The sequence below is a fragment of the Salvelinus fontinalis genome, chromosome 39 (genome assembly GCF_029448725.1).
Source record: "Salvelinus fontinalis isolate EN_2023a chromosome 39, ASM2944872v1, whole genome shotgun sequence".
Taxonomy (NCBI): domain Eukaryota; kingdom Metazoa; phylum Chordata; class Actinopteri; order Salmoniformes; family Salmonidae; genus Salvelinus; species Salvelinus fontinalis.
In genome coordinates, this window is record NC_074703.1 from 24,086,657 (window position 1) to 24,101,935 (window position 15,279).

A 15,279-nucleotide genomic window follows, 5' to 3' on the forward strand; every position below is an offset into this window, starting at 1 on the left:
GAATTATATATGTGGGGGACATTACACAACCTGTAGGTTTGATTTCCAAATAGTATGGATGTTGTCTCCCGCGAAGCTGCGCGACACAAGATATAAACAATAGAGCTGGGAAGTATCTTTATTTTAGGCCATTTAACAAGGTCGAGTTGTAGAAAACCTTTGGTTACAATCCTTCGCTCACAGAGAGTACTCAGATGATGATATACAATAACATCTAAATAAATGCATACAATTCTGAATTAAAACAAATAGATAATGTGTCTAAGTAAATACTGAACACATGGTCTTACAAATCAGTAGGCCGATATCATTTACTACAGTAATAAGGTACATCTGTGGAACATGCCTTTTGCTCAACAAGTGGCATTTTTATTAATTTCTAGTGTAAGCTGAATATCCTAGAAAGTGAGATGTGCAGTACCTTGATTACATCCATTCATTTTATTACAACCAATCTGACCATTCTGACTGCCATTACATGACAGTTAACCTGAGAACAAGGCCATGTGTTGGAGAGAGGTGTAAAGGGTGTAAAGTGTAAAGGGAAACTTCTAAGGTCCTTCAGAAAGCACACACCACTCAGACAAAGGCACACCTTCCCAGAGCAAGGTCATGTCCCTATGTCTGTGAGAGAGTTTGATAGAGTATATGTCCAATTGACCATCCTCTGTGACCCAAATCGTCCTCCAATGAGCCAAATTAAGAAGAAATGTGATTGTAGCTGTATTCTCATATCTCACTACCCACATCTCACATGCACAGGGCCCACTTTGGGTCCCGACCCATAGTTTAAGAAACCCTGATATGCAGTATACTTCTAAAAACATATGACAATAAGTACTTCTGTCTATGAATAAAGGAAATCCATGTAGTGTATGTGGTCAGGACTTCTGTATGATGAGTCCCAGCAGTTGAGAGACGAGGCGTAGAGCAGGCTGGCTGATGGGGTAGTCGGGGGGCAACTTCGCCTCCACACAAGGCAGCTTCACATAATACCTGCAAGAGAATACCATAAAAGATGGAAGATATATGCAATACCATTACCCTTAAGCTGGACAGTGCAGTACAATGTATACAGTACATGCAATACCATTACCCTGGAGCTGAACAGTGCAGTATATATACAAGTATAAGTTATACTTTTGACTCGTCTGTCCATAGAACATCTTCCTAGCGTCTTGATGATCATCCAGGTGCTTCCAAGGGCTTTTTGGCAAACTTGAGTCAACATTTTTGAAGACCTGGGTCCCATTATGTCTGGTGAACACCAAACACTGCATTCCACAGTAAGAACCTCGTACCAACAGTCAAGAATGGTGGTGGTAGTGTGATGGTTTGGGGATGTTTTGCTGCCTCAGGACCTGGACCACTTAGATCAATAGAAGGAACCATGAATTCTGCTCTGTATCAGAGAATTATATAGGAGAATGTCAGGCCGCCCGTCTGTGAGCTGAACCTGAAGCACAGCTACTGTAGGTTATGCAGCAGGACAAGGATCCAAAACATACAATCAAGTCATGAAAATGCATAAAAAACAACACATTTGAAGTTGTGGAATGTTCAGACCCAATCCCAATTGAGATGTTGTGGCGAAACTTGAAACGACCAGTCCACGCTTGAAAATCCACAAAATGTCACTGAGTTAAAGCAGTTTTGCATGCAAAAGTGGGCCAAAACTCCTCCACGACAATATGAGACTGGTGAACAGCTACAGGAAGCATTTGGTTGCAGTCATTGCAGTTATTGAGTGTAAGAGGGAAATAACTTTATCACACAGGGGAATTGGGTGTTGGATAACTTTGTTAATTAAATACACAAAATAAGTATACATTTTTGTTGTTATTTATAAACGCAGGTTCCCTTTATTTAATAGTAGGTTTAGGTTGAAGATCTGATAACATTCCGTATCAAAAATATGCAAAATTAGAGAAAATCAGAAAGGGGGCAATACTTTTTCACGGCACTGTATATATATATGTATGTGTGTGCATGTGTATATATATATATATGCACACACACGCATACATACTGCCATCTACAGACCACAAATGGAACAAACAATTCTAAGGTAGAGGAACTGGAACCATGTTTGACTGATTCTACCTCTCACCTGAACTCCTCTCTGTACTCCGTGCGGAGGTGCTGGCCCAGGTGAAAACTGTACTTCAGGCAGGCAAGCAGAACCCTACAGCGCTGGAACAACAAAACAGCCTGGGATGGGCTGAGAGGGGCCTGGGACCCAGACAGGACCACTACCACCTGCCGAGCCTGGTACCCCACGAACGACAGCTGTGGAGATAAATAGAGAGATACAGGGGGACACCGACCATGAGACAGGTTGACAGAGGGAGATTCAACTCATCAGACAAGGTATCTTATAATTGAAGTGGACATTCATTCAAATAAGTAGAGGCTTACTAAAGAGGGGTGAGGCTGCAGTATTCTCAGGATCCAGCCTACAGTCAGAAAATGCTCTGGGGACGGAGTTCGGCTGACCTGCAGAAACAGAGTTCATCGTTAGGCTACATACTGTACAGTTAATATGTATACTGGTATACAGTATATTAGCATGCTTAGGGTGTGGGAGTTTCTTTCCATTGCCTGCTGTGAAGGGCACTCACCTCCTGACAGAGCACCACCAGTTCAAACAGCAGAGAGCACCCTGCATCCAGGTACTCCTCTAACAGGCCCTGCAGCTGATAGACAAGTTGTGATGGGAATATTTGAGATGAATAAAGTTCATATTTCATGCGGCGTGATTAACACAATGCTTAGCCTATTTATATATGTTCCCTTTCTGTAACACACAGGATTTCCAGCATTCTGTTTGTGCAAGACTGTGGGTTGATGGTCACTAGACGTGAATGTTATGGATTGTTCTCTCCTCTGTTGATAGCGTTAGACACCAGACTGGATGTTCAAGGGCCGAGGACGCGGATTACACACTGTGGCGTGGTATCAGTGACATTCTGATGAACACTGTGTGATTCTGTAGCAGCTGGCAAAGTCACTGCCTTTTTGTTTTGACTTCCTGCAAGCCTCTCGGGCTGATGTTAACAGGACAGTTGTCTGCTGAATAGGATACTAGGGCCTTGTCAGTGATGACCAGTTAGACATTTTCTCTGCTTCTGGGCTGGAGGTGTTTCCCTGTTGCAACTAGTAATAAACCAAACTTGACTTTACTGCTCTTCCCTATTGGAAATTCCTATTACACAAGTCATAAAAAACTTATACACAACCACACAAAATGTTAATGTCCGACCAATTATATCCAGGGCCCACACTCACCTCTGTATGTGGGGGCGAGCCCTGTCTTGAGTCTGGGGAGACTCTCCTCGATCCCTGTGTCTGGCTCTGGAGCTCGGGGTTACACACCAACGCTAGTAACAGCCTAGCTGTCAGGGCACCTCTGCAGACAGGGACAACACACTCTCCTGTTAGCTACACTTCTGTGATATCAAGGGAGAGAGAGAGGGAGGGACTGAGGGGGAGAGAGAGGGAGGGAAGGAATAAAGGAAGGAGAGAGAATGGGTGTGTGGACTCACTGCTTGGCCGTAAGCATGTTGAGGCGAGCCGGCTCGATCTCTGTCTCTCTGAACATCAAGGCCAGGGTCTGAGCGATCAGAGTACACAGCCTGGACACAGGAGACAAAGAGGGCTAGTGTCAGAGATAAACCCATTTTGAGAACAGGTATGATGGAGTTTAACCATTATATTCTTGACCAGTGGAGGGGGCTAGTGAGACCTAACCTGACCTACGTGACAGTGTAGAAGTGCCACAGAGATCCACATTAAACCCATAATCTAGTTGCATAAAGACAAAGCTGCTTAAAACCCCCAAAGAAAACCCAGCGGGGTTCCTTAGTTAATCCACACTCAGGTGTTTCACAGAGGCACTCTACTGAACCTGTTCAAGTGATGGTGGTGATGTTACAAAAGATAAGAGGTAATCTTAACCCGGTGTTAACCAAGGATCACTGTAGTCACTCAAAATAGTCTGTCAGCTTTGTGCACACAAACACACACACAGTGTCACTCACAGCAGGCTGTCTGCTGTGTTGGTCTCCGGCCTCTGACAGCTCCGGAGGGAGTCTTCCAGCATCGGCACCAGGAATGGAAACATGTCATTGGACTACACACACACACACACACACACACACACACACACACACACACACACACACACACACACACACACACACACACACACACACACACACACACACACACACACACACACACACGCACACACACACACACACACACACACACACACACACACACACACACACACACACACACACACACACACACACACACACACACACACACAGTTATGTATGGAGAAAGAAGGACACACACAGTCACAGAAACACACACACACACACACACACAGAGATCCATGTGATCTCACCCTCCAGAATAGTTTCCTGAGGGTGATGCTGCGGTGTGCTGCGGTGCGGAGCTCTTGGAGGAGCAGATAGAGGCTCTCCAGACTGATGCCCTCCTGAAGCAACTCACCACTCAGCTGGCGGAACAGGTGGGCTGTACGCTCCCAACTACACACCGACAGGGGAGGGAGTGACCGTGGAACAACATGTTGGAACAGTATCTGATGGGGGGAACTATCAACTAGGGAACAGTAGCAGGGCAGCGAAACAAGCGTTTCTTATTGGACACGTTCAGGTGGTACCTCCCCATTTTGATCAGTTTTCTTACGTTTGGTGTCCACTGAACATGACCCTGATGGGAATACCAACAGCATCTGATAGGGGGAAAATATTTGAAAGTACCTAATGGGGGCTTGTTTCTGTGGGGAAGTGCTCAACATGACATTGCATCTCCTCCTGTAGAGGGGGTCCAACAGCAACGTTGACCTCTGGAGGAAAAACATCAACATACACACACGTTATTACAACATTATAACACACACACACACACACACACACACACACACACACACACACACACACACACACACACACACACACACACACACACACACACACACACACAGTGAACGACTCACTATAATGTAACTGTTCCAGGAGCTTTGCAGGTGCAGGTAGATCCGAGACGTAGGCGACACAGCGTACAGATGCAGCTCTGCCTCTCTCTCTCCTCCCTCCTCTTCATCCTTCTCTCCATCCCTTTCTCTGACCACCCTATCTCTCTTCAGCAGGCGAGCCAACACAGAGCCTCTCCTCCTGGGCACCAAAGGGGCCTCCGGGGGCATCTGGGTCCGGTCACCCGGGGGGGAGGGAGAGAAAGAGGGAGAGTGGAGGGAGAGGGCTGGGGAAACTGGATTGGGTAGAGGGCGAGGCAAGGTCAGTCTTAGACCCTGTCTCTGACCAAGTGTTTCAGGGTTAGGGCAGGAGGCTGAGCGTGTGGTCTTCAGCCGGAGTACCTCTTCCTCCTCCTCCTCCTCCTCCTCCTCCCTGTTCCTACTGGGGAGACAGAGAGATGGTACAGTCAGTGTGACTGTGTCAGAAACACACCCAGACACATTACCTAGTCAAACACACACACACAATTTGAGCCACATTACACAACTCAGAGTAAGTTGTACTTTGGTAACGTCTCGTGGCCTGTGGCAGGACAGCAAGGTCATGCTGTGTTAGCCCACCAGGGGGCAGATTGAGAGGGTAGTGAAGAGGGAGGATATTCCCCTGGCACAGAGAAACAGCTACCTGATCCTGATCTGGAACCTTGACAAGGTCACTCAGTCAGTAAGCCTTTCTCTCTCTTTCTGTCTGCCCTTCACTTCTTCTCTCTCTTCTACCTCCCTTCTCCTCTCTTTCCTTCAACTCTCTTCGAAATCCCCACTGAGGAAGAGCTAGAGGAGGGTATCTTTCCATGTGGATATCTTTCCATGTGCAGATTTACTGTCATGATCCTTAGAGGAAAACCCAATTATTTAAAGAGCCTGTGTCTATACAGATGTAGGATCTTAATTTGAGCCATTTTGCTACAGCAGGTAAATAATCCTGCAACAACAGGACATTTTCATTATTATGCGTTTTATAATGAATGGACATTTTTGTAGAGGTTAATACCTTTTTGTAAGGGAAAATCAAGTCTGACATTTCAAAATGGAAATTACAAACTTCAGGAGCCTTTTTTGTTGTATTTTACCCCCTTTTTCTCCCCAATTGCTGCAACTCCCCAACGTGCTCCGCCCGCTTAACCCGGAAGCCAGCCGCACCAATGTGTCTTCAACTGAAGTCAGCCTGCAGGAGCATGGCCCGCCACAAGGAGTCGCTAGAGCACAATGAGCCAAGTAAAGCCCCCCCAGCCAAACCCTCCCCTAACCAGGACAACTGTACCCCGCCCCATGGGACTACTGGTCACGGCCGGTTGTGACACAGCCTGGGATCGAACCTGGGTTTGTAGTGACGCCTCAAGCACTACGATGCAGTGCCTTAGACCACTGCGCCACTCGGAAGGATTTCAGGAGCTTATTTAAAACTCTAAATACACTACACGCTTTACATTTTCTGCAATGCATCTGTATTTAGTTCCTTTGTCTCAGTGCTACAATACAGGGTTAGCTGTTTTTGTAACTTCATCAGTAACTTACAGTATTAATCAACAGTGTGATACTGTATAAACTAAATACAGTAGATTATCGTAGAACGCACAGTAAAATACAGTACATTTGTTTTACAGAACACTGTAAGACCCTTCTGTAATTTCAACAGTAATATACTGTCGAATGCACAGTAAAATACCGTAAATGTGTTTTAAAGTAATCATTATGGTGTGAAAATGTTGTGGGCGGTGAAAGAGTCTCTGGCTCATTAACATATTTTAAGGCATGCCTTGTGAGAGGCTATATTTGTTGGGCCCGTGAGTGAGAATGCTATACCTCCACAGAATACAGTAATATACTGTGCTTTAAAAGGAGTTCTACAAACGTTGTCCTGAAACTCAGCAGTAATTTACCTGCAAATTGCTGCCAGTAATTTACTATACTTCAGAATACAATAGCGTACTGCGTTTCTGGAGTGCCAAAAACCTTTTGAATACTAGTTTGTACGCATTAACGTATTTTGAGACTATTACTGTAAAAGGCTATGTTTGTTGCACCTGTTAGTGAGAGTGCTGTACCAATTTAAGTGATACGTGGTGGTGGTATCCTCACAATTACATTTAAAGGACACATCAGAGTGGCAGCCAGTCTCAAATCTTTAATGGTTGAGTGGCTATAAATGTCCTTTCGGTCTGTTTTGCCGTGTAGTCACTGTCAGTTTAGAAGGCTTTGTTAAGGCCTAAAGTGCGAGTGATGGAAAACATAAAATATCACTTGGTATGCTTTAATAATTATATAATTTAAATAGTCACTATTAGCCATTTCTGATTATATTTTCAACACAATTCAACAATATAGTACTGTATTGCTGTTTTGCTATATATCTATATATCTACTGCAGCATACTGAAATTATGGAGCATTGTGGGAAAATATTGTGGCTCATTAGCATATTTTAGGCATGCCTTGTAAGTGGTTGAATTTGTTGCACCTGTTATCGAGAGTCTTGTACCAATTTAAGTGATATGTGGTGGTGGTTCCCTCACAATGAAATGTATACAGGGAACAGATCACATTGGTAGCTGGCCTTTTACCTTATAACGTTTGACTATTTATCCATGTCCATTCGATCTCTTTTCCCCTGTAATAACAGCCAGTTTGGATGCCTTTGTTGAGGCCTTTAGAAGTGCAAGTGATATAACAGATAATATTCATTAATATGCTGTAATATGCAAACACCTAGCAGCCAACCTGCTTGCTCTAATCCCTTGTAGTTACTGTAAAATATTATAGAAAAAAAAATTGAACAGTTTAATAGTCACTTTTACTGTATTGTACTCTGTTCCATTGCTCTGGCATGAAGTTACCATGAATATGTCAGTAATATATTGGTGCTATCCAGAGATAGTCAGAGATATATCATGAGATGTCTTGTTGTAATAAAAATTATTTTGAAGACTAATGTATCCTTAACTACAACAACATTTTCAGTAACGATTACAGATTTTCTTTACTTGCTATGACTGTGATATATATATATATATATATATATATATATATATATATATATATATATATATATGTATATATTTTTTATCAACCTTGGTTGAAACGTACGTTTATAAGGACAAGAGCGCCCACTAAATAACCAAAATGAAAATCTGCAAAGAACACTGGGTAATATATCACTGCATGGGTAATTCCAGTAATATGCTGTAAATTAGATTACAGTAACATGTTTGGTACCGTAAAATGTATTACAGTAGCTGTACTGTGAAACGAATTACAGTAACTTACTGGCTGGCCAATAGCTGCCAGTAAGTTACTGTACATTTTACAGGAAATGTTTTACAGAGTAGGTTTGGGGCATCATGTGTACTGACGCACATAGTCTACTAAGACTTCCTTGCCTTTAACTTGACATGTTACCAATAGTCTATATAGAGTTTATAACTCCTGGCGGAGCACAGTCTCAGTGTACAGTATATTGACTTGACTACATGAAGCTTGTGCCAACTTCTGTGTGTTGTATCGTGCTGACAGCAGCTCCTTCATGGCTGTTACATCTTCTGATGATTCCTGACACTGTTCAGACTGTCTCACAGCTCAGCGGATGGGTGTGTGTGTTAATGACCTCCCAAGGGACAGTGTGTGTGACAGAGAGAGAGAGAGATCTTCCCAGAGTTAGATGGAGACAGGAGGATGTTTATGCACTGAGCTGGTTAAGACACATGAAAGACCATTCCACATGCACACTGGTTCTGGTTGTCCTCTGTGGATCCAGGACAGGGAGAGAGCACTCACATGTGCATGGACACACACACACACAAATGAACAGAAACACACTGGTCAGACTAAGAACACGTTTTAGTAGGTGTTTTACTGCAGTAATGGGGTTTTTAGTACCCTAGCAACAAGTGAATGACGTCAGAGTACCTCACCTACTTCCTCCCGTTTCTAAGCAGTTAGGATCTGCTTGTCTGTTATGTGAATTATAGGCACATGCACGCACACACGCACACACACACACACACACACACACACACACACACACACACACACACACACACACACACACACACACACACACACACACACACACACACACTTGGGAATGGGCTCGTAAGTAAGCATTTCACAGCAAAGTCTACACCTGTTGTATTCAGCGCATGTGACCAATAAAATGTGATTTGATTTGAGAATCACTGGATGTGTGTGTGGCTGTGCTGAATGTTGATATAGTTTATATTATTTGTCTCTATTTGTGTATACAGTATGCGTCTGCACTGTATGTTGTGAATGCTGGCCTTTAAATGTGTATCTGTACCTGAATGTGACGTATTTTGTACTATGCATGTATGACCTAAATTGTTGAGAATGTGTAAAAGCTGAGAACCTGATCTGAAACTCTCTACGCTCTCCTCTGATGCACATTAAACAGTCATGAGCCACATGACCAGCCTGAGCACCCCACCCAGCAGCCTGTAGCAAGCAGCCTGGAGAGCCTGAAGTAACCTGTCTCCTCTTAGCAGCCACACTCACATTACACCCTGCAGGACAAACCTGGCCTCTATCCCTGCTCCAACTCCTTCAAAACCTCCAGCAATATCTCCACCTCCCTCTCTGCTCCCTATGCTCCCTCTCTCCAAGCCCCTTTACATTCCCCCGTATTGAGAGTCAGGACAGACCTGAGAGGATGACCTAATAACATCCACCATCCCTGTAAAACACAGCTTTTGTCCTTCGGCAAGGATACGAGAGAGAGAGAGAAAGAGAGAGGGGAATGTCAGAGAGCATATCTGAAACAGATAAGACACGCCTCGTCACACAGACTTACTCGGATTCACTGGTGTCTTTGTTTTTATCCGTCTAGTTCACTTCCCTGGTTAGTCTGGTATCATGTTTAGTGTTTTCCCTGGTTAGTCTGTTATCATGTTTAGTGTTTTCCCTGGTTAGTCTGTTATCATGTTTAGTGTTTTCCCTGGTTAGTCTGTTATCATGTTTAGTGTTTTCCCAGATTAGTCTGTTATCATGTTTAGTGTTTTCCTTGGTTAGTCTGGTATCATGTTTAGTGTTTTCCCTGGTTAGTCTGTTATCATGTTTAGTGTTTTCCCTGGTTAGTCTGTTATCATGTTTAGTGTTTTCCCAGATTAGTCTGTTATCATGTTTAGTGTTTTCCCAGATTAGTCTGTTATCATGTTTAGTGTTTTCCCAGATTAGTCTGTTATCATGTTTAGTGTTTTCCCAGATTAGTCTGTTATCATGTTTAGTGTTTTCCCTGGTTAGTCTGTTATCATGTTTAGTGTTTTCCCTGGTTAGTCTGTTATCATGTTTAGTGTTTTCCCTGGTTAGTCTGTTATCATGTTTAGTGTTTTCCCAGATTAGTCTGTTATCATGTTTAGTGTTTTCCCTGGTTAGTCTGTTATCATTTTTAGTGTTTTCCCTGGTTAGTCTGTTATCATGTTTAGTGTTTTCCCTGGTTAGTCTGTTATCATGTTTAGTGTTTTCCCTGGTTAGTCTGTTCTCATGTTTAGTGTTTTCCCTGGTTAGTCTGTTCTCATGTTTAGTGTTTTCCCTGGTTAGTCTGTTATCATGTTTAGTGTTTTCCCTGGTTAGTCTGTTCTCATGTTTAGTGTTTTCCCTGGTTAGTCTGTAATCATGTTTAGTGTTTTCCCTGGTTAGTCTGTAATCATGTTTAGTGTTTTCCCTGGTTAGTCTGTAATCATGTTTAGTGTTTTCCCTGGTTAGTCTGTTATCATGTTTAGTGTTTTCCCTGGTTAGTCTGTTCTCATGTTTAGTGTTTTCTCTGGTTAGTCTGTTCTCATGTTTAGTGTTTTCCCTGGTTAGTCTGTTCTCATGTTTAGTCTACTTTTGTACACTTACTTATTTTAATGTGGGACTTTATTGCTTCTTTTTTTCATTTGCTGATTACCTCTCCATGTAAAGTGACTTTAATTCTAATTATTATTAACTTCTCCTTATTGTAAGGCAACAGGCAGCTGCTGCTAAATTGTCAGCATAACAATCTCGAAATATTGATCCAGTTTCTAAGCAACCGGTGCTACATACAGAGACACACCCATCCACAAAGAGAATGGCAGCAGGCCAACCACAGAACCTTACAGTGCCTTTAGAAGGTATTCACACCCTTCGACTTTTTACACATTTAGTTATGTTACAAAGTGGGATTAAAATAGATTTAATTGTCACTTTTTTTGGTCAATGATCCAAACACAATACTCTGTAATGTCAAGGTAAAATTATATGATTAGATAAGTATTCAACCCCCTGAGTCAATACATGTTAGAATCACCTTTGGCAATGATCACAGCTGTGAGTGTTTTTGGGTAAGTCTCTAAGAGCATGAATGGCATACCGGGATTGTACGATATTTGCCCATTATTCTTTTGTAAATTCTTTAAGCTCTGTCAAGTTGATTGTTGATCATTGCTAGACAGCCATTTTTAAGTCTTACCATAGATTTTTAAGCCGATTTAAGTTACAACTGTAACTAGCTAACTCAGAAACATTCAATGCTGTCTTGGTAAGCTACTCCAGTGTATATTTGGCCTTGTATTTAGGTTATTGTCCTGCTGAAAAGCAAATCTGTTTCCCAGTGTCTGTTGGAAAGCAGGCTGAACCAGGTTTTTCTCTAGGATTTTGACTGTGCTTAGCTCTATTCTATTTATTTTTGTTTAAAAAACTTGCTAGTCCTTGCCGATGACAAGCATACCCATAACATGATGCAGCCACAACATGTTGCAAAATATTTAGAGTGGCACTCAGTGATGTGTTGTGTTGGATTTTCCCCAAACATAACGCTTTGTATTCAGGACAAAACGTTTTTTGCAGTGTTACTATAGTGCCTTATTGCAAACAGGATGCATGTTTTGGAATATTTTTATTCTGTACAGGCTTCCTTCTTTTCACTCAGTCATTTAGGTTAGTATTGTGGAGTAATTACAATGTTGTTGTACTTACTACACTGTAACTGTCACGTTCCTGACCTATTTCTGTTAGTTTATGTGTGTTAGTTGGTCAGGACGTGAGGTTGGGTGGGCATTCTATGTTTTCTGTTTCTGTGTTGGTTTTTGGGTTGCCTGGTATGGCTCTTAATTAGAGGCAGGTGTTTGGCGTTCCTCTAATTAAGAGTCATATTTAGGTAGGCGTTGTCACAGTGTTCGTTGTGGGTGATTGTCTTCCGTGTCTGTGTCTGTACACCACGCGGGACTGTTTACGGTTTGTTCGGTTTGTGTTGCCTATGTTCCTATTCGTGCGTTTTTCTTGTTTTATGTAAGTACGTCGTCTAGGTCTGTCTACACCGTTTGTTGTTTTTGTTAGTTTAATCAAGTTCGTGTTTTTTTTCAATAAATATGTCATTTCACTACGCTGCGCCTTGGTTCCCTCAATACTCCTCCTCTTCCGAAGATGAAGAGGAGGAGGAATGCCGTTACAGTAACTGTTTTAAAGTCACCATTGGCCTCATGGTGAAATCCCTGAGCGGTTTCCTTCCTCTCCGGCAACTGAGTTAGGAAGGACGCCTGTATCTTTGTAGTGACTAGGTGTATTGTTACACCATCCAAAGCGTAATTGCTCAAAGGGATATTCAGTGTCTGCTTCTTTTTTTTCACCCATCTACCAATAGGTGCCCTTCTTTGCGAGGCATTAGAAAACCTTTCTGGTCTTTGTGGTTGAATATGTGCTTGAAATTCACTTCTCGACTGAGGGATCTTACAGATAATTGTATGTGTGTACAGAGATGGGGTAGTCATTCAAAAATCACCTTAACCACTAACCACTATAGTCCATGCAACTTACTATGTGACCTGTTAAGCAAATGTTTACTCCTGCATTTATTTAGTCTTGCCATAACAAAGGGGTTGAATACTTCTTGACTCAAGACATTTCAGCTTTTCATTTTTTATTAATTTGTAAACAAATATGAAAATAAAATTCCACTTTGACACTATGGGGTATTGTGTCTAGATCAGTGACACAACATTTCAATTTAATCCATTTAAAATTCAGACTAACACAACAAAATGTGGAAAAAGTTACAGTAAGGGGTGTAGATAGTATTGTAATTCATATCGGTACATACCGCTGTTGCCAAGTTGCCTATGGCTCAACACAGCCCCACCTGCCTACGCAAACACACAAGGCGTCTCTCTGACTATCTGTGTTGGCCGTGGTGTTGCAGCTCATGTACCCATGTCACATGCTACCACTAAGAAAGGATTAGACAGTAAATAAACCAGACTGTCTGTGAAACCACAGAACCATAGTCAGGCCTGCAGTCTGTCTCATGATGGTCCATGGCCTGACCTGTGTTGGATTGACAGACTGAATGTCTCCTGTAACAGTAGGATAATGGGATCTCTCTGTATAATGCAGAAAAAGCCCTATAGCCAGCGTCAGCCTGGAAGACAGAGATAAGACCTTTTCAAAGGGGACCGTAAGGCAGGGGACTGACTGGGACTGAATGGGGCTGAAGAGCGTCATGGCTGTTGAATGGGAATGGACAGCAGGTCTCACCTCGTGGGGACAGGGGAGACGTTCCACCCGTCTCTATCTGGGGGTTCTGAGCGGGTCGACAGGAGAGTACCACCAACACCTTGAGAGAGACGGGGAGAGAGACAGAGTAGGGGGAGAGTGAGAGGGACAGAGAGAGATGGGGAGAGAGACAGAGTAGGGGGAGAGTGAGAGGGACAGAGAGAGATGGGGAGAGAGACAGAGTAGGGGGAGAGTGAGAGGGACAGAGAGAGATGGGGAGAGAGACAGAGTAGGGGGAGAGTGAGAGGAACAGAGAGAGATGGGGAGAGAGACAGAGTAGGGGGAGAGTGAGAGGGACAGAGAGAGGGGAGAAGGATGTAGAGAGGTTTATGAGATCACTATGTAATTGGAAGCCCTAACATTGACGAGACCCGGTAATGTATACCTAACTGGTAAACAGTTGTCGAATGGGCAGAATGAGAGAGAGAGGAAGGTAGACTGAAAAAGAAAGAAGAAGGCAGATGGAGGCTGAGAAAGAGAGAGGAAACAGAGAGAAAAAGAGAGAGGAGGCAGAGAGAAAAAGAGAGAGGGAAAGAGGAGAGAAAGAAAGATGGAGGGGGAGAGAGGGTGTGTGGAGAAGGAATTTCTCATGTCTTTGGAGACAACAGGCTTTGGGAATGTAGCACAAGTGACAGTGACGTGTCAGAGAGGATAATGTGAATTCCTTTACAAGGTGCCAGATAGCTTCTTGTGTGTGAGAGGATTTTGTGTAAAGTTCTCACAAAACCTAAGCCGAAAGATTCCTTGCAATGAGAGTTAGCCTGATGAAGTCATGCTCTTCTGCCCGTGTGTGTGTGTGTGTGTGTGTGTGTGTGTGTGTGTGTGTGTGTGTGTGTGTGTGTGTGTGTGTGTGTGTGTGTGTGTGTGTGTGTGTGTGTGTGTGTGTGTGTGTGTGTGTGTGTGTGTGTGTGTGTGTGTGTGTGTGCCTAAGCATCACACTTTCACTGATACGTAAACTCCTAACCCTTACACAGGTAAGCCCCTGGCACATGCAGCCCAATCCAGCCAAAGGCAGCCTAACCCAGGTCAGGGCAGAAGGCAGTTGGCTGTAGGGCAGGTGGATGCATGGCAGGGAGAGAGAGACTACCTCTCTGTTAGCAAACATATGGTATGTCAATGCTATAGGGTTTAAGAAGCTTACAGCAGAGGGATGTGAGGATTTAACGGTGCAGATAGGCTGGAGTATGACAGACAGAGCAATGTAATGAAAAACTATAATTTATATGGTAATTTGGGCTATTAGCATCAGTCAAATACTCAGAATTGTTTTACTGCAGCATACAAATGATGGTGCATTGCGGGGAAAGAATTGCTGTATTGCACCCCACACATAGGCGGAAATCCCAGGGGGGACACGACCCCCCCATCCTGGGAAAAATATGACTTGTCCCCCCCAATATATCACTGTAAACATAACTATGTAATTTCAATAATATTAATAATACGCAATGAAAGCACTTGTGCTGATTATAGACACTTAATAGCGCGTTTTTAAGTTTCACAAGATTGCGACCCCCCCGCCCTTTGCCTCACGATGGTTTGATCCACTGCCAGTTCTTTAGCTTGCAAGGTAATAGAGGGTTCGTATCTACTGTCCGAAAGGCACTCGATGTACGTAACTGACGTGAGGTAATTCAGTCAATTGCGCCACAGCAATGTATATATTTTTCTAATGTTGCAGGGTTCACACACTAG

General features: G+C 43.2%; 1 protein-coding gene across 1 annotated transcript in view; it reads right to left on the reverse strand.

Annotated features, from left to right (window-relative positions):
• Positions 1-104: 104 nt before the first annotated feature.
• c39h12orf56 (chromosome 39 C12orf56 homolog) overlaps positions 105-15,279 on the reverse strand; it is a 31,625-nt gene continuing 16,450 nt past the window's right edge. The window contains exons 3-13 of the mRNA XM_055905048.1: positions 13,567-13,645; positions 5,030-5,447; positions 4,794-4,879; positions 4,415-4,559; positions 4,041-4,132; positions 3,546-3,635; positions 3,289-3,409; positions 2,622-2,696; positions 2,419-2,496; positions 2,111-2,289; positions 105-996 (exon numbers count right to left, since the gene is read on the reverse strand). Of these exons, the coding sequence (XP_055761023.1) occupies positions 882-996; positions 2,111-2,289; positions 2,419-2,496; positions 2,622-2,696; positions 3,289-3,409; positions 3,546-3,635; positions 4,041-4,132; positions 4,415-4,559; positions 4,794-4,879; positions 5,030-5,447; positions 13,567-13,645 (1,478 nt within the window). The 3' untranslated portion in view covers positions 105-881. The remainder of the gene's footprint in view (positions 997-2,110; positions 2,290-2,418; positions 2,497-2,621; positions 2,697-3,288; positions 3,410-3,545; positions 3,636-4,040; positions 4,133-4,414; positions 4,560-4,793; positions 4,880-5,029; positions 5,448-13,566; positions 13,646-15,279) is intronic.